General features: G+C 54.3%; 1 protein-coding gene across 1 annotated transcript; it reads left to right on the top strand.

Annotated features, from left to right (window-relative positions):
* The first annotated feature begins 3,883 nt into the window (after positions 1-3,883).
* Positions 3,884-17,576, top strand: AMPD1 (adenosine monophosphate deaminase 1). The gene is made up of 15 exons (XM_034768789.1): positions 3,884-3,945; positions 6,977-7,186; positions 8,377-8,539; positions 9,820-9,985; positions 10,659-10,878; positions 11,303-11,432; positions 11,696-11,890; positions 12,200-12,331; positions 12,461-12,624; positions 12,806-12,932; positions 13,523-13,686; positions 15,526-15,646; positions 16,325-16,498; positions 16,783-16,893; positions 17,244-17,576. Exons 1-15 carry the CDS (start codon positions 3,884-3,886, stop codon positions 17,400-17,402), a joined length of 2,298 nt encoding a protein of 765 aa, XP_034624680.1. The 3' UTR covers positions 17,403-17,576.
* The last annotated feature ends 1,680 nt before the right edge of the window (positions 17,577-19,256 follow it).

Genomic DNA, 19,256 nt, shown 5'->3' with positions numbered 1-19,256 from the left:
CTCCTGCACTCAAGGGCAGGCAGCACAATCCAGCGCAAGATGCCAGAGCACGGAGTTAGCAGAGACTCCTTGAGCTCAGCTTTTTATATTGAGCTCTAGAGAGTATAAAACTCACGAAATGTCTATTGTCAATTGATTTTCAATAAAGATAATAGCTGGAAACTTGTTGAATATAAATGACAGGTATTTCCCCAATACCTAACTGTAATCATAACCAGGAAAGCAAGCCCTAGCGTGAACTATGTTTGAAAAGTAGCGGAAGACTGGTGGAACATCTGCCTCCAAAAACATTTGGTGAAAGAACATTCCCAACACATATGATCAAAGTTGCCCCTTCTGCTACTCTTCCAGCAGCATATCATTCTGAGATGTATTAATAGGAGTGTTGTGTGTAAGACATGGGAGGTAATTGTCCCACTCTACTCCGCACTGGTGAGGCCTCAGCTAGAGTACTATGTTCAGTTCTGGGCGCCACACTTTAGGAAAGATGTGGACAAATTGGAGAGTCCAGAGACGAGCAACAAAAATGATCAAAGGTTTAGAAAACCTGCTCAGGGGGAAAAGTTAAAAAACTGGGCATGTTTAGTCTTGAGAAAAGACGTGGGGGGTGGGAGGGTTGAAAACAGTTTTCAAATATGTTAAGTGCTGTTACTAAGAGAATGGTGATCAACTGTTCTTTATATCCACTGAAGGTAGGACCAGAAGTTTAATCTGCAGCAAGGGATATGGGGGTTAGATATTAGGAAAAACTTTCTAATTCTAAGGATAATTGGGCTCTGGAAGAGGCTTCCAAGGGAGGTTGTGGAATCCCCATTGCTGAGGGTTTTCAAGAACAGGTTGGACAAACAGCTGGCAGGGATTGTCTAGGTTTATTTGGTCCTGCCACAGTGCAGGAGGCTGGACTTGATGACATCTTGAGGCCCCATCCAGCCCTACATCTCTATGATGCTATAAACCTGAGTTTCTCAGACACCAAATCAAAAGTGCAAGCTTGTAGCAATATTCATTTCTTTACCTCCCCTTGCTGAGGCACAGGCTGTGGGAGTTTCTCACAACCTTTGTTTCTCCCATTGGTGGATCCAGAACAATTCCCAGACCAGCCAAATCGCTAAAACATCAGCTTCTTGTTAGGAGCCAAAGGAGTCTCTGCTAACTCTGTGCTCTGGCATCCTGTGCTGAATTGTGCTGCCTGCCCTTGAGTGCAGGAGTGTGGAAACACCTGACAAGGGTGCCTGGATCTTATTTGATGAGTAAATGTATTCAGTAATTATTCTTATATAATTCTGAATAGGCCATGACCTAAGTGACGATTATGGAGTGCTAGCTGTCCCATCTCTGGCTGGCCAGAGGATAGACGCCATTAGCAAAAGCTGCTGCCTTGGAGGTTCCCAGCTCTTCTCCATCTAACCCTGGTCAGATCCTGTTATCAAATGCTGCTCTCCTCAGATGGACATAGGAAAATCCCGGACCAGGTTTTTAGATAGAGCTTTTGCACAGAACTGAGCTGAAGTTGTTGATGCAGATTTTAGGCTCCATGTAATGGCTGAACAGCCCCCAAGTAGGAATGAGATGTTTGCAACACAGTTATTTCTGGTGTAGCATTAAGGCAACGTTGTAAAACAGTCAAAGCAGAATTTGTATGTGTAACTGAGATATTTCCTATCACTGCAAAGTGACACAGTGCACTAGTCTAGTGCAAACAGAACAATTAGAATATTTGCCACTGAAATAATTCTGCACATTTTTCTGCACAAATGCTAATATTGATGGGAGGGAGAAGCATCTGGGGACTTGTGAGAGCTGATCATCTCTGTTTTTATTTTACCTCCAACAGCAGAAGAGAAACGTGAATATTACTGGCCCTTTCTTGTGTGGCTGCTGGAGTATGAACCAGATAAATTATCCCTGGAAATAGCCAATAGACAAATGACCATGGCAATATGTTAACAATCCAAGAAGCAGCCATTTCTCAGCAGTACATGCCAGGAACCAGCCTGGACCACAAGTAGAATTGGTTTCCAGATGTTTTGACTGTCTGGCTGTTTACAATCACTAAAGCTGCTATTTATTGTTAAACATTTCCTTAACAGTTGGTGTTTTGTAAAGTTCCAACTTGACCCTTAACTCCTTGAGCCTGCAGCTCAGGCCAGTGGAGAGGCTGGGCCTCCATAACTTGGGGTAGGGTGACCAGGTGTCCCGATTTTATAGGGACAGTACCGATTTTGGGGTCTTTTTCTTATATAGGGTCCTCTTACCCCCCACCCCGTCCTGATTTTTCACACTTGCTGTCTGGTCACCCTAACTTGGGGTGATATCTCATTCTCTGTGAAACGAGCAGGATTAAAGGGAGAAAAATTTTGGTTTTCTTCCAAATCTAACAAGTACCTCACTTCTCTGCTGTATGACTTATGCTAACCTAGCATTCTCTGGCCACCTCCTGCTCTCACTGCAGTCAATCCACAGACTTGACTGGGACCAAGACCGGAGACTTAGTCTCCTTTATCCAGGTCAGGGGCCCACAATGCGCAGGCCCTTGCACCTTCCCCTTCTACCGTGGACATGGTGAGGACAAACTGATAATCTGCAAATGCTGGGAAACTCACACACCCAGTGTCCCCATCTGCCAGCAAGATATGAGCAGAGTAGTGGTTCAGAAGTTGCATTTATTCTGATAACGAGAATGCAAATAGCTACGACAACTCAGTGCATCCCTCAGGCTCATGGCAATTTACCACGGCCTGGCCCTTGTGTCACATAGATCTGGAGCTGCTTATATAGCAAAACCTGAACTGCTGAGAAATGGACACAACTCCTGAATTTGCAGTGACGCTGCTGCTGGATGCAGAGTTGAGCATGAGTCTCTTTGCCCCAGGATCTTGCAGCTGCTGGGAACAAGGTTGCCTCAGCAGCCTTCTCTCAAGGGTGGAACCTTAGAGCTGAAATTCAAATGCCAGGGGATAAAATGCTGTTGCCTCCCTAAGGCCATGTCCGAGTAGAAGCTGTGGGTTCAGAGCAGGAACTCCCCCAATGCAGTTGTTTCTGTCGTGCAGATGGGGCCCAGTCCTGGAACCTCATCACCTGCTCGTTGTGGTGTTGCATGTGCATATCCCCAGCATAGGCCATCCTCCAGCCTTCTGCTCATCACAGTTCACATCCCTCCTGCCATACATCACATTCCTGGGCTGCTCAGCTCACGTTCATGGGCTGCCCAGGCTCACTGTGGGGCGGTTAGGTCCAGGGAGCATTCACTTTCTGGAGCTGTTCCAAAGTGTCTGTGCCCTGCAGGCGGCCGTGCAGGAGGCCAGGCACTGCTTCAACCCCCCAGAAGTGGCTGAGTCCTTGCTAGTGCCTTGCAGCTTTAGGTGGCATGTCAGTTGTGCATAGTTATGCTGGCCTCCTGCACAGGCCCCTTTCCCTTCCAGCAATCTCTGGAGCTGCACCTTGAGGGGTACAGGAGGTCATTGGTTTGGCTCCCAGGTGGCTGTTTCTGCATGCTCCATTGTTGCTATAACATCTGGTAGCTTAAGGAAACCCCTTTCTAGAGGTAAGCGGAGGAATGGTTCTGCTATCATGGGGAACTTTCCTGGCCTATGTGGTTGCCAATTTTGGCTGAACATATTCCTGGACAGGGCAAGCCTTAGGGGCGGGGCCACCAAGCAACTGCCCGGGGGCTCCATGGGCAAGGGGGCGCCATGCAGCAGCATAGAGGTGCGCACTGCCGGTTTAAAGTCAGAACTTGCTCCTGGTTGAAGGGAGAGCCGCGTGGAGGGGCGCCCAGATTTCTCCCTGTTTCCTCCTGGCTGAGGAACGGGGTGAGGGACAAGCAGAGATGCACAGATACTTCCCCCAATGTTCCTCTGCGCCCTGCCCCAGGGGGCTGGGAATGGGGGAGCGAGGAGCAACACCAAGCACTTACACAGCCCAGGAGAGGAAAGTGATCTGGATGTAGGGAGCCGTGATGCCGGTCCTCGCTTCCCTCTCACAGCCCCCACGGGTGCATGGAGGAGCAGTATTTGGGGGTGGGGGGGAGAGCAAGCAGTAATGCCAGCTGCTTCATGCATCCAGGTCAGTTTTCCCATGTGGGCGCAGGAGAGGGGTTCAGGGCTTAGGGACAAAGGGGGCACAATGCACGGGTTCGGGTGCAAGAGAGGGGCAGGGGTTGGAGATGCAGGCAGCAGAGAAGTGCAGGGGTTGGGGGTGCAGGCGGGGAGTCCATGGGGACCAGGGACAAAGGGGGGGCACCAAAATGCTAGTTTGCCCGGGGTGCCATTTTACTTAAGGCTTGCCCTGTTCCTGGAGGTTTCATCAAGACAAAATCTTTAATGGAAAAATAATTTTTAATTCATAGAGACTCCAGGGCAATCCTGGAGAGTTGGCAACCCTAGACACCACCCTTGTGGAACTGGCTAGCTAAAGGATCTTAAGTCCTCGCTCCCACTCCCTTTACCCAGGAGCCTGCCTGTCCTTGAGGGTCCCCTTCCTCCCTCCCATGGGGCACAGTCCTCGTAGCCCCGACAAGGCCAGGCCCAGGATCCCTCGGGGGCTGGATCCCCAGTCTCGTTGTAGTCACTTAGGACAGTGGCTAGGGTGTCCCCACGGCGGGGTGCTCTCTCTGCCCCGGCCACGTCCCCGACCCACTGCTCATTACATAGAGTTCAAAGCAAACACGACTGATTAAACAGCAACCAACAAACAAAATAAGGCAGGGATGCTGCGGGTGGGCTGCCAGTTTTCAACCGAACACCCGGTTGAGAAAGGGCCCTCCCCAGCCCGGTGAAAATGAGCGAGTGAATGGGGGGGGGGGAGGAATGGAGTGAGTGGGGCGGGGCCTCAGAGAAGGGGCGGGGCAAGGGTGTTCGGTTTTGTTTGGTCAGAAAGTTGGCAACCCGGGGCCGCCCTCAGGCTCTAGGTGGCAGGGCCCTTCCCCCCAGCGTTGCCCCCTCCCAGTCCGGCCTGTGAGACCCCTTGGCTGGGGACCTCTCCCTGCGCTGGGCCCTCTGCCTGGGGTCCCCCCTCGCGCTCCCCAGCTGCTCACCGCACTCGGCTCCGGACGGCCCCAGCTCCTGCCTCAGCGCGGCTGCGGCTCTGCCTCCAGCGCAGCTCCCCGGGCTGCCCCTCTGGCCAGCGCGGCTCTGCTCCCGGCCCGGCTCTGCTCTCTGGGCTGCTCCTTTCTGGCTCTGCCCCCGGCCCGGCCCCGGCCCCTGCTCTCCCCTTAGCTCTGCCCTGCGCTGCCTCGGGCAGCTCCAGCCCACTCGAAGGACGGGACCCCAGGCTTCTGACTCCCTCATTGGCCTGTCTGCCCTGTCAATCGGGCTGACCTGGAGCACTGACCTCTCCCCATTGGCTCTGGGGACTGTCAGTCTCAGGCTCCTGATTTCTCATTGGCTCTGCCCCTTTCCTTTGGCACTGGGTGAGGTGCCAGTGCTCCCTTTGTGCCATTACAAAAAAAGCACTGGCAAGGGCCAACCAAAAACCCTACTAAGTGCCAGTGGGCGGCCAGCAGTCCCCTTACCTAGTGCTCCCAGCCCCATGGGGCGAAACAGGCCAGAAACCCCAGCGGCCCCAGCCTCGCCCCAGAGTGTGGAGCGCAACCAAATGGCAATGAGGTGTCTGGGGCAGCCAAACACCAACGCCATTCATCCCCCATTTGTGGAAGGCCCTGAATGGCACAGAGTAGGGCCACCACCAAATCATGTCCATGGCACCAGCTCTCCCAGTTCAGGCTGGATCGTCTTTAGCAAATGTTGGGTCCCACCTGCTAGACAAGGTCGCTGGAGCAGCAGCAGGGAAACTCCTGCTCTCCCAGTCCTACCCCCAGGGTCAAGTGAATATAAGAATAGCCACACTGGGTCAGCCCAGTGGCCCATGTAGCCCAGTGTCCTGTCTCTGACAGTGGCCAGTGCCAGAGGCTATGAACAGAACAGGGCAACTATCACATGCTCCATCCCCCGTCATCCAGTCCCAGCTTCTGGCAGTCCAAGGCTTAAGGACACCCAGAGCATGAAGCTGAGTCCCTGACCATCTCAGCTAATAGCCCTGGATCACCCTAGCCTCCATGAACTCATCCAGTTCTTTTTTGCACCCAGTTGTTCTTTTGGATTTCACAACAGCCCCTGGCAATGAGTTCCACAGGTTGACTGTGCATTGTGTGAAGAAGTAATTCCTTATTGTTGTTTTAAACCTGATGCCTAATAATTTAATTGGGTGACCCCTGGTTCATGAGTTATATGAAGAGGTAAATAACACTTCCCTAGTCACTTTCTCCACATCATTCAGGAGCGTATAGTCCCCTGTCATGTTCCATATACCACTTGGGGAGCAGCCGTATGTCCATCTTCATCCTCATCACTGCCTCCATCCTACCTTGGATGCGTGTATAAGTGACATGCGGAGAGCAGCACCCAGCTGGGGGGTCAGGAAGGGGCTTGTGCTAACTCTCACTCCCCTCCTGTGTGTTCTTCCACATGTCTGCCCCTTCTGGGTCCACCCCACTCAGTCCCCTGCCCACGGACTTGTTCCCCCCTCAGCCCCAGCCTTCCCCTCAGCTCTGGACCTGCCCCAAGCAAGCATTGTCTATGGAGCTGGGTGAAGTCAGGACTAGGGTGACCAGATAGCAAATGTAAAAAATCAGGACAGGAGGTGGGGGTAATAGGTGCCTATATACGAAAAAATCCCCAAAATTGGGCCTGTCCCTATAAAATCGGGACATCTGGTCACTGTAGTCAGGACAAGTCTCTAGCCCCACTTAGCCCATGACAGGCCCTGAGAAATTAGAATCAAGACAACAGCTGTTCCCTTGCTCCCCTGTCCTGGGTGGCTGGGACACGCAGTCCTGCTGGGAGATGAAGTGCAGGCAGAAGGGACCAAAGATGTAGCTAACAGCTGAGTTTGGCTCTGCCAGATGGGTATGGGGGTTGGAGCACCTCATCCTGCTGAGTGGGAGAAGTCCTGCCTGGTCATGGGTGGCTGGGCGCAGACTGGCCAGGTCACCAGGGCACCTTCTCCCTGCAGAGATGGATGAGGCGATGCGCTCCTTCGCTGAGAAGGTCTTTGCCTCTGAGGTGAAGGACGAGGAGAGCAGGCACGAGATCTCACCTTTTGATGTGGAAGAAATCTGCCCCATCTTGCACCATGAAATGAGGGAACACATGATCCACCAGGAGACCACAGCCACGGCTGATAAGCGGTGAGAGCTGGGTGAAGGGCAATAGGCCTGGGGCACTGTGGGGAGGGACAGGCTGAAAGCTTCCCACCTCTGACACCTGCCCTGCCCCTGCTAGCCCCCAGCGCCGGCCCCTGCCCTGCCCCTGCATGCCCTTATACCAAGAGAAGACGATGGAAACTTTAACTATGGCTTGGGAATATCTCAGTGAACTCTCTGGGACAACCTGGGCTGGCCACTGTCTGTCTGGCCTAGAGGTTCCCCGGCCATGGCCATGGAGCGCCTGCTGGGCAGCTCATGCTGTTCGTTTCCAGGTGTTTCATCACATTACCTGCCCCCAGCACACACTCCTCCATGAATGCTGGTGTCTGGTGGCCCCAGGAGTGTTGTCTTAGGGGCTGGGCCCACAAACAAATCCCTGTGGTAAGAGGTGGGTACTCCCCTGTGAAAGTGTTTGAAAGCCCTGATTGACTCCGGCCATCCATCCATCCAGACTGTCTGTCCAGTCACTCTGTGCTGCAGGCCTCATCGTGCTGCCTGAGCATCGTCCACAGGCTAGTGCGTTCAGCCACTGCTCCCCAGAGACGAGTGCTGGGTTGGGCCTCGAGACCAGGGGCCTGGTCCAGGCTCCACCACAGATGCCCTGTGTGTCCTTGGATCGGTCACTTAGCTTTCCCGACCCTGCCGCACAGGGGGCAGAGGAGCAACCCCCACTAGTGACTGTGAGGCATTCAGAGACTGTGGTGACAAGGGCCATGCAAGTACTCAGACAGCGTCCAGTTATTCCAGCCAATCATCTAGGATTAGTGTCGAATTAAAAGTTGCAAACCCTGCTATGGCTGGAAACATCACGGAGCTCTGACTCCCGGAGAGCCAAGTTTGTGGGACCAAAGCTTCTGCTGCAGCCTCTGCTCCCCCCACCTTTTGGCACACCTGGGACAGGAGCTGGAACATGTCTCTCGCCAGCCATGGTTTGACCCAGGGAGACAAACAGCATCTGGGATGGCCGAGGCATTGGATTGTACTGTTCTATCGATGCAGACAGCCCGGGTTTGCACTGAGACAGGAAAGGACATGCTGCTAATTGCACTATTTCCCTTTGAATACCTGGGCATAGTCCTTTGACCCCTAGCACTGGGCAGGGCCCTGCCTTGCCTGCAGGGCACATGGTGCTGCCAGTGCCCAGGCTGAGGTTTTCCCCCCGTCCTATGCAGGAAGAAGCTGATTTCCCTGAAGACAATTGCACTTGCTCTGCCCATTGCTGAAACTTCTGCAACCAAACTATCCACCATTGAGGAGTTCATCGCTGCCTCGCCACTGTACCAGTCTGTGCCTGACTTCCAGCGTGTGCAGATCACAGGGGACTATGCCTCAGGGGTAAGCGCCAGCGTGCCTCACTCCCTCCCACGTCTTAGTGCCATTTCCTCTCCCGGTCTCCCCCTCCACGCCCTCTGCCCTCCTCTCTCCTGGCTGCTTGCCTCAATCCCTGCTATCACCAGGGAGCTGGGAATGTGCACGGGCGTGCCCCTTGTTTAAAAGCATAGGAGAGGCCACTTCTCCCAGCTCAGTCTGGGCAGATGGCAGCACCCTGCTAATTCCCTAGTGATCCCAAAGGTGCAAGCCAATGTATGTGGCAGAGAAACTCATGGGCTCTTCTCTGTGGGATGGCTGGGAAGGCACAGGGCCCTTGTGGCCCCTCAAGAAGAGATGCTGCAGGGTGGCAGATGGAGCAGTTGCTGAGACCCCTTAGTACCTCCCTGCATAGTGCTCCAGCCAGTCACCAGGCCAGGGCAGGGGGGCAGAAATGCAAGGCTGTGACTGTGCATGCGCTATGTCTGTCACTGTGTGAATTGCATGCACACACCTGGTGCGGTGACTGCCGGACCCATGCTCAGCATGCATTCTGCCTGTGGAGAATCACAGAGAGGCCCCTTTCACCTCAGCCCCCACCATGCGCAGGTGCAGCCCCGCCCTCCTGGGTCAGCCTGGGGCCAAGCAGCAAAGGCAGGGGCCATTACAGGATGGCGTGGGTTACAGGTTCTTCTGGCAAGACACTCCTCGGGGCACTGAGATGGCCGCTCCAGCATCACTCCCCAGCCGTGGTCCCAGCCAGCCACTGCAGCTGCTGGGTGGCAATCCCCTGCTCCTGTCGCTCGCCAGCGACCTGGCCTGACCTCCCGGGGCTGCCCACACAACACTTGCCTTCTGCAGTAAATGAGAGGTGCTGATGATGTGCTGGGTCAGATGAAATTGAAGCGGGACCAGCTTGTGCTCCTAAAATAGCCCCTGCAGCACCCTAGGCTGCAGCTTCAGAGTGAGATGTCAGACAGCAGCTGGGAATTGCGCTCCAGGACAGTGTCCCTAATGGCTTGTCCTGGCCTCTGGGGCTTTCCTTCTACCTCAGCAAGGACCTTTCCCATTGGCCCTGGCTGAAAGGGCAGGGCTTGGAGAATGGCGGCCAGGCTGCCTGCTTGGGCCAGGCATGTGGGGGTGAGCTCCAGGGGAACCCAGGCCTTGCCTTGATTCAGCTGTTCTCCAGCACGTGCACAGCGAGCGTGTCTGTCTGCGTGTCCCAGCCAGGCCAGGAGCTCCCACAGGCCCAGAGCAGGCCCCCACATGCTGCACACAACACTGTCCTCAACAAAGAACTTTTGCAGGTCACAATTGAGGATTTTGAAGTCGTCTGCAGAGGCCTCTACCGGGCTTTGTGCATCCGGGAGAAATACATGCAGAAATCGTTTCAGAGGTTCCCCAAGACCCCGTCCCAGTATCTGCGCAACATGGAAGGCGAGGTTTGGCAAGCCGATGATGGGCATGCCCCAGGTACCTAGCAGCCATGACTTCCAGGGTAACTCACAAACAGGACGCCTTTGAAGAGCAGCTGGGGAGCCCAGGGCTGTGCAGGCGAGGGGGTGTCCCCGGTAGCAGTGCCGGGGGTGCTGAACCTGCATCTATCTGGAGGAAATGACTCCTGTTGTTGAGGCTACAGGAATGCAGCCTCACCCTATCTAGCTTGGAACCAGTCTCCTGCAGAGACTGACCCCATGATGTGGGGGGAGTGGAGCCCCTCTGAATGCCTTAGCTGTCTGCCACGCATACACTCGTTCGTTTCCGTGACCCAGATCCCTCCAGGGCTGTCAGATCTCCGCCAACAATTTGTGTCTCTGGGCAAGCTGTGCTCTTGCTCAGGCTTTGCGGGGCTGGAAAGACTCAGCAGCCAGAGAGCTGGGATGCCGGCTCCACCACCAGAGAGGCAGGGAGCAGCCCAGGCACTGGGGCAGGGAAGGGCCCCCAGAGGAGCACGTTGGCGGCAGCACTCTGTGTCTGTCTGGGCCCCATGCTGGGCAGCCATTGGCCTGGCCTTGGGTTCCAGGGTGGGCTACCTGTGTTCATGTGCAGGCCGGCGCTGACTCTGCCCTCAGCCCCGGAGTACAGCCGTGTGGCAAAGGCTGCCCTGCCAGGCCCATTGCTCACCTGCACTCTGCCTTCGGGACAGTGTTCACCCCCCCTGTGAAGGAGGGTGAGGACCCTTTCCGGTCGGACAATCTGCCCGAGGACCTGGGCTACTGCGTCTGCATGCAGGGCGGTGTGGTCTACGTCTATGCCGATGCAGCAGCTGCCAGACGAGGGAAGCCCAAGGACCTGCCCTACCCCAACCTCGAGGACTTCCTCGATGACATGAACTTCCTCCTCGCCCTGATTGCACAGGGACCCATGTAAGTGCCCAGCCAGGCCCCCGCCCCTGCCACACAGAGGGATGACAGGGGACCCCAGTCCGGCTGTGCTCCAGAACTTTGCAGCCCTCAGGCAGGACACCAGCTCCCACTTCAGTCAGAGGGGCTGGCCAGGCCCCCAGCAATACCTGCCAGGCCCCTGGTGCCCAGAGGAGCCCAGCCCTGCTGCAGGCCTCCATGACTGGGCCCGCTCTGGGACTGAAACCTGGCCTGGAGGAGTTTGGCAGGATGCTGCCACTGCCCCAGCCGCTGGTGCTATAGGATTCAGGTCATTACAGCAGGAATTTCATGACATATGAGCTGCGTGGCAGCCGTGCCCTTGTTTGCACCACCTGCAGCATCCCCAGGTCCCACGCACTCAGCTGGTCCTGAACGCGCCTGGGTTCTGACCCTTTGTCTCTGTCAGGAAAACCTACGCTCATCGGCGCCTGAAGTTCCTCTCCTCCAAGTTCAATGTGCACGAGATGCTGAATGAGATGGAGGAGCTGAAGGAGCTGAAGAACAACCCTCATCGGGATTTTTACAACTGCAGGAAGGTGAGGGCCTGGGACAGACGCACAGACATTGCTGGCCTGTCAGGCGTGGCTGGGGTGCAGGCACAGGGAGTACCCCCTCCCCCCGCTAGTCCCTGGTGGTCACCATCGCTTACTGGGATCCAGACTGATGTGCTCCCTGATGCCAGGGCAGACTTGCCATGGCTGCAGTCAGTGTCAGCAGCATTCCGTTCTGTGGGCCTGGCTGCCCTGCCTCCGCACCACCTGGGCCCTGGCTAGACTGATGGCTCCCCTCTGCCTGGCAGGTGGACACCCACATTCATGCTGCGGCCTGCATGAACCAGAAGCACCTGCTGCGCTTCATCAAGAAGTCGTACCGTGTGGACGCGGAGAGGGTCGTGTATGACGCCAAGGGCGAGAAACTCACCCTGAAGCAGCTCTTCGAGCAGCTCAACATGCACCCCTATGACCTGACGGTGGATTCTCTGGATGTTCACGCTGTGAGTCTGTTGGCCTCTGCTGTAAGACGTCCCACGCCTGCCCTCCTGCAGGGCCATGTCCCCACATGCCCCATGGGCACCCTCACCTACGTCTCCTAGGGGCACTCCATCACATGCCTTCTGTCACCCGGGACCCCTCCCCAGGCACATACTGCACCAGCTCTGTCCCATGGCAGGGTGGCCAATGTTCTTCTCTAGAATTGGGGTTAACCCTCTCCTCTCCAGCGAGGCCTTAGTCCATCACACCCCGCCCCGTTAGGTCCATGAAGCATTATCCGCCCTCGGCTCTGACCCTGATTTGCACCCCAGGGGCGCCAGACCTTCCAGCGCTTTGACAAGTTTAATGACAAGTACAACCCCGTGGGAGCCAGTGAGCTGCGTGACCTCTACCTGAAGACAGAAAACACCATTGATGGCGAGTACTTTGCCACCATCATCAAGGTGAGCCGGGGGGGAGGGGGACACAAGGGGAACCCAATGCAGCAGGAAGGAGCCTGTATGCCCACAGTATGCCGAGTTCCAGCCAAGTGAGTGGGGCACACGTGACCACCTGCACCCTTACGTCTGCAGGAAGTCGGCTCTGACTTGGAGGATGCCAGGTACCAGCATGCGGAACCCCGCCTGTCTATCTATGGGCGCTCGCCAGAGGAGTGGCCCAAGCTGGCCAGCTGGTTCAACAGGCACAGGGTCTACTCCCCCAACATGAAGTGGATGATCCAAGTGCCCAGGATTTAGTACGTGCCATGGGGTGAGATTCCGGGTGTCGGGGCAAGGCTGGCGGGAGCAGGAGCATCCTGACTTACTGACGTGGCAGCTGCGGGGCGTCTGTAGAGGGGCCTCAGGGGGAGGTGTTCTGTCCATGCTGGGGGCTGTGCAGCTCTCCTGCTGGAGGCTAATCCTGGTCTCTGTCCCCAGTGACGTGTTCAGGGCCAAGAACTTCCTCCCCCACTTTGGGAAGATGCTGGAGAATATTTTTGTGCCTGTGTTTGAAGCGACAGTCAGTCCTCAGGCCAACAAGGAGCTGAGCGTATTCCTGCGACACGTGAGTGCTGTACAGAGAGGCCTGGGCCTGACAAAGCGCTGACGGGAGGGGTGGTGCCTCTGGGGCTCAGACCCCACCACTATCTGCCACACTGGTAAGCTCGGCATTAGCACCGAGCCCTCCCCCACAGGTCGGGGAAGTCAGCCTTCCACCCTCCCTGCTCTGGCCCCAACCAGAGAAATGGGTTGGGGTTGGGAGGTGCCAGGAGAGGGAGGCCTGTGAGATGAGCGAGCAAGCTCCTTTCCGAGTTGCCTGGTGCTGGGCCCAGGCTAGTGGGCGGAGCCCGGCACCCCTCCTGCGCTGCATGTGCCAGGCTCTGCATGGGGTTCTGGGCAGGGTGGGCAGGGGATGTGCTGTGGGCGCTGGGCCCCCTCCTGCACTGCATGTGCTGTGGTGCTTGGGGTGAGAGCGGTGTCAGGCACTCAGTGCCGTGTGTCCTGGGTCGGGGAGATGGATGTCCAAGGTTGCTTAGCCCATGGGGAGGGAGGTGACGTCTGGCTTTGCTCACAGAGACCCCCCCAATTGGGAGAGCCCTAGGAGCCAGCGGAGGGCGGTGGGGCTGACCCACTCCTGTCTGCTCGTGCCAGCAGATCACCGGCTTCGATAGCGTGGACGACGAGTCCAAGCACAGTGGGCACATGTTTTCCACCAAGAGCCCCAAGCCGGACAAGTGGAGCCATGAGAAGAACCCGTCGTATACCTACTACCTGTACTACATGTACGCCAACATCGTGGTGCTCAACAACCTCCGCAGGTGGGTCACCGCACGGGGAATATGTGCTGCTGGTGCCCTCTGGCGGGGACCTGGGTCACGGGCTGTGACCGAGTCCTAGTGGGGGCCATCTGTGGTCACTCAATTAGGGTGAGCTGCAAAGAATGGGGCAGACAATCCCCATAAAGCTGGTGGATATTCCAATATTTAGATTTATCAAGCCAGCATAAAACAGCTTCTTTATTACCTTACCGGTTACTCAGAAGTCCAAACAACACAGTTCCCTTAAAGCAGGGGTTCTCAAACTGGGGGTCGGGATCCCTCAGGGTTATTACATGGGGGGTCACGAGCTGTCAGCCTCCACCCCAAACCCTGCTTTGCCTCCAGCATTTATAATAGTGTTAAATATATAAAAAAGTGTTTTTAATTTATGAGGGAGGGTCACACTGAGAGGCTTGCTATGTGAAAGGGGTCACCAGTACAAAAGTTTGAGAACCACTGCCTTAAAGTAATCCAGTCTCAGGCCTCCATCTGGGTACCCACGTCAAATATGATGAAAATGTCTTTAAGTCTTATTTCATCATATAAAATAAAAGGTTCTACCAATCCCAAAGGATCAGACACATTACCTCCCAGGTTATTGAATATTCCAGATCTTACCCAAATACACGCTACAGACAATTCTTAATAACTAAACTAAACTTTATTCAAAAACAAAAGACAGAGAGTAGGGTTAAACGATCAATATATATACAGACATGAGTTCAATTCACTGATGTTCAGATTAATCGCATAGATGGTGAGCTTTGTTGTTGCAAAGAGCTCTTTCAGAAATAGTTCATAGGTTATAGTCCAATATCCAAAGATCATATTCAGGGCATACCAGCATAACTGGGACCTCAGTCTTGCGACTCAAACTTCCCCTGATGAAGCCCAAGCAGATCTGAAATGACAGAATCAGGACCCAAGGATCTTTGATACAATTTCATGTCTTTTGACAAGTTGGAATTGAAAAGGTGATTAGCCTGACTTTGAAGGAGGTCCATCACCGGTACTTAGCTATAGAATTAATATAAGGCAATTTGCTTGTTCCTCCATCATTCACAGATTATTTGCTATACATTTCAAAGAGAGATGAATACAGACCTATCCTGTGTTCATTTAAACTATAGGATGTTCTTTTGACCTCTGAATTTTCAGAATCCAGCATAGACAGGGACTGTTGATTACATTGTGGACCTTACTTATACATATGTAAATACACAAAAACACAAACATTATCTCCCCATGGTGTCTTTTGAAGGTTATTTATTTTGCAGGATGTTTAACCCTTTCTAGCCATGCGTCACACGGACATTGCGCCCCATATGGAGGGAGGGGATGTTGGCTGTGAGTTGCCTCCAGCAGAGAAGGACCTGAGTTCGTGCTGTGCAGGCGGTGCTAGGATGGCTCTGCTGGGGTCTGTGCTTCCATCGTGGAGATTGCCCAGTGGAGGAGCCCAGAGCCAGGCATTTCTAAAGCTTCCTTGACAGCAGGGAGACATGAGCGATTGTGGCAAACACCTGGGCTCAGCTGAGAATGTCTCCTTGCACCCAGTCTGAATGCACTAGGGAGAAAAAAGGGCAAACATTGAGGCCTGGGGCTGGGCTGGGCTCTGGGGGTCCTGTCCCTGGGAGCGGGTCTGGCTGGGCTCTGGGGGTTCCTCCCTGGAAGTGGGCTTCCAGTTCAGCTTCAGCTCCCACCCAGCAATGCCCTTCCACTCTCTGCATTAGCCCCATGTTTAGGTGCTGGAACTAGGGGTGCTGGGGGTGCTGCTGCACCCCCTGGCTTGGAGAGGTTTCCATCAGACACAGGGGTTACTGTATTGCTGTCTGTACATAGGGAACGCGGCATGAACACCTTCCTGTTCCGACCCCACTGCGGGGAAGCCGGGGCCATCACCCACCTGCTCGCAGCCTTCATGACAGCAGATAATATCTCCCATGGCCTGAACCTAAAGAAGGTGAGTGTGGGGGAGAGTCGCTTAATGTTGTCCCCCCCCCCACCAACGCTCTGATGAGCTGCATGGCTCCAGCGGTTCAGGGCGATGGTCTGGCCAAGGCCCTATCTTCACAGCCAATGCCAGTGGCTCTTGCTTCACACCCTCCCACTGGCCCTGGAGGGCTGGGGCCCGCACGCAGACATTAAGTGACTTGCCCAGGGCACCCTGGAGGTGTGTGTGGCAGGGCTGGCAATTTAACCTAGCTCTCCTGAGCCCCAGTCTGGTGCCATAGCCGCACCTCACATGACTCTTACACACTGAACTGTAATATGCTATCCTATGTCACTCAAACGCAGCCCCCCGCCTGGAGCACCACGTGTTCCCCAGCACTGAGATCCCTGCTCTGGGCCGTCTGCTTGGAGAAAATGCTGAGGAGGTGGGAATCTGCGCTTGCAGGGTGCACAGACCATGGAGGAGACGATTGGCTTAAGCCAAGGGCAAAGCCCAGATCTACTCCCCGTGGATTTATAGGACGGTGACTGACCCTCCCCTTCTCAGAAAGCAGCTGTGAGCTCTGCCTCCCAGCTCTCTTTGCCGGGGCATGGAAGGGTTGGGCTGTAGGTAGTGGAGAAGCAGCAGTGTCTGCCACCACCCTGCTCCCCACCTCTGCCCTGAAGACAGCCACGCTCTTCCTTTCAGAGTCCTGTGCTGCAGTACCTGTACTTTCTTGCCCAAATCCCCATTGCTATGTCCCCGCTCAGCAACAACAGCCTCTTCCTTGAATACGCCAAAAACCCGCTGCTGGACTTCCACCAGAAAGGCCTGATGGTCTCTCTCTCCACGGACGACCCCATGCAGTTCCACTACACCAAGGTATGGTGCCAGGGCAGGCCTGAGCATGGAAATACCACCCAGGGTCCTTCCATTGCACTGCGATATGGGGACATGGGAGCTATTTGTACAGCATCCAGCACAATGGGGCCCTGCTCTGAGAGGGTCCTAGGCACTGCCATAACGGAGTAATGGGAATGCCTGCTGCGCCCCCCTAGGCACAGAGCTGTGCAGCAGGCGCTGGGAGGAGTCTGGCTGCAGGGCCAGCTGTTGGAGCAGCACTGTGCACGCTCCTCTCCCCCGATATGATGCTTGTGTTGCTCTAGGAGCCCCTGATGGAGGAATACGCCATTGCTGCCCAAGTCTTCAAACTCAGCACCTGTGACATGTGTGAGATTGCCAGGAACAGTGTCTTGCAATGTGGTCTGTCCCATGAGGTACGTCTGTCTGTCTGCCACATCTCCCTGGGGGAGGGGCCATCTGCTCAGCAGTTTGCCACTGGCCTGGCAGTGAGGATGTCCCTTCCTGCAGCTGTCTCCATGTGTGCATCAGAGTGGGTGGGGGAGCTGGAGGGATGGCTCTGCCTGTTTGGAGAGTGACACCTCAGACCTGGCGCTAAAGGGAATTTGAGACACAGAAGCAGCTTCTCTGGGAGACTGCAGAAGCCTGCCAATGCTAACCCGTGCACAGCATGGGCAGCTGGGATCCTGCAGCGGGAGGCTGTCCGAAGGAGATGAGGGCATAGATCCATGCAGTGCCTTTCATTCTGCTCCCTTGTCTCTGCCAGGAGAAGACCAAGTTCCTGGGGGAGAATTACCGTGAGGAGGGGCCCCAAGGCAACAACATCTGGAAGACAAATGTAGCTCAGATCCGCATGGCCTATCGCTATGAAACCTGGTGCTATGAACTCAACCTCATCGCAGAGGGGCTGAAAACCATGGAGTAGATCCTCAAACTTGCCTGGACCCTGACGCCTCCTCTACTCTGTCAGGGCCTGGGGCAGCCCAGAGCCCCACCCATGACTGCACTTTGCTTTTTTGTGGTGGCAGCACTGGGAGATCATGTCCTTCCTCTGTGATGTTACTAGCCCTGGGTGTTCAAAAATCACTAGTCGGGCCCTGAAAATCATGAGATTTTTAACAAATAATAAAGTTGGCTTCTTTTTTCTTTGCTGTGTGGTTTCTGGGTCACTTGGTGTCATGTTTTCAGGCATTTCTCTGTAGCCATGAGGGCTGGAAATGTACTTTTTGCAAGCAAAAGGTGAGAATCTCTCTTAATCACAGGACTCCAGGAGCTGGAGCTTTACGAAAAAATTAGATATGGTGAGTGGCGATTAACTCACCAGAGGGGGTAACACAAATTCTGCCTGTTCAGATAGTCACAAATCAGAAGCAAATGACTCAGCTCCAGACTTCTACACGTGCTGTATCGATGCTGTATGCGGAATAACTCCCAGCCCTATGACAGTCTATACTGCACCAGCCCGCATTGCGTGGATAAGCCTATTCTGAGGGAATCAGCCCTGAAAAGCTTCAGTCTGCCTGTCCTCTTGGCAAGTGCTGACAGTGAGGGGGCACAGGTCAAGGACCACATCAAGGCTATGCTATCTCTGTCCCTTGGAGCCCATGTAAGCAATAGCCCAGAAGGCAATGGCAGCCCTGCATGGGTGGGAGTCAGGGAAGGGTGGAGCTGGCAGGCATCCACTCTCTCACACACACACGGGCATGTGCTGGAGGTGTCCTGAGCCAGTGACAGGAAGAAATTTGCTCTCACTGGACTGAAAGACAAATTGAGTAGCCAGTGAATCCCAGGTGGTAGCCAATAACTGGCCTAGCTCCCACTGGTCCATTTTTGTTCAGAAACTGTTACTCAGCATCCTAAGTGCAAAATGATTACATTATTTCCTTGCCTTTGTAAGCCTCAGCCCTAGTTGTTGTTAACAGATAGCCTAATATCCCATCTATGAGCCGTCCCCACCAATAGTTTAAACCGCTGCTGATTTCTCTCTCAGCTGTCACATCAGTACACAAATGCCCTTTCTCTGTTAGTCTCATCTAGCTAGCTAGATTCTTACTTTGATCACGACATCCCCATGACTTATGGCTGCATTGAGTGGGGACAAGAAATACCATTAAAAGGTAAACTGCAGCCAGAATCGTATAAGCGCTGGTTGTTGCCTTGCTTCAGCCCCTACTATTCTATTGAAGTAGCACCTAGGAGCCAGGGTCGTGGACCAGTCCCCCACTGTGCTAGGTGCTGTACAAACACAGAACAAAGAAGGTCATGCCTGGAAATAAATCCTTCACTAGGCTGCTGAAGGCTGAAATTGCGCTGTTCATATCAGTGATATGTAACGAATGCTAGAACATAATCAAGCACATACGGATCTGCCGCCATATCTCATCATCATTACTATTTGTAGACCCATAGCATGCAAAGGCTCCCTTGTGATGGGCACTGCACAGACAGAGTATGTTTCTTCACTTACGGTCCTAAACTGTGCAGCCTTGCGGGGTTGCTTAGACATGACAGCTTTTTTTCTATGATGGGGAAGTGACTCGTGTATGGCTAGTTTGGAAAGTGCCTTGAGAGCCTCATCGATGAAAACGTGCTTTGTAAGTGGAAGTTGTTCTTAGTAACGATTTACTGTCCTATGAGAGTCAAAGCCTATGATTAAATATTTAATAAATGTACAGTGACGGGAAGGGAATCACAGTACTGTACAACTATCCTGTCCTTTGGAATGAATGCCTAAATCTTGCCATCTAGTGGCTTTTCGCTGCAATTACACTGTTGTAGC

Source organism: Trachemys scripta, chromosome 4, assembly GCF_013100865.1.
Source record: "Trachemys scripta elegans isolate TJP31775 chromosome 4, CAS_Tse_1.0, whole genome shotgun sequence".
Lineage (NCBI taxonomy): Eukaryota > Metazoa > Chordata > Testudines > Emydidae > Trachemys > Trachemys scripta.
The sequence above is the reverse complement of the archived record's forward strand: the minus strand, read 5'-3'. Positions and strand labels throughout refer to the sequence as shown.

Excerpts from the sequence above, each read along its gene's own strand:
- AMPD1 (XM_034768789.1), top strand. The coding sequence starts at position 3,884 with ATGGGGGAGCGAGGAGCAACACCAAGCACTTACACAGCCCAGGAGAGG. Across the intron at positions 11,433-11,695 it reads ATTTTTACAACTGCAGGAAG|GTGGACACCCACATTCATGC; the intron begins GTGAGGGCCTGG and ends TCTGCCTGGCAG. Across the intron at positions 12,332-12,460 it reads ACTTTGCCACCATCATCAAG|GAAGTCGGCTCTGACTTGGA; the intron begins GTGAGCCGGGGG and ends TTACGTCTGCAG.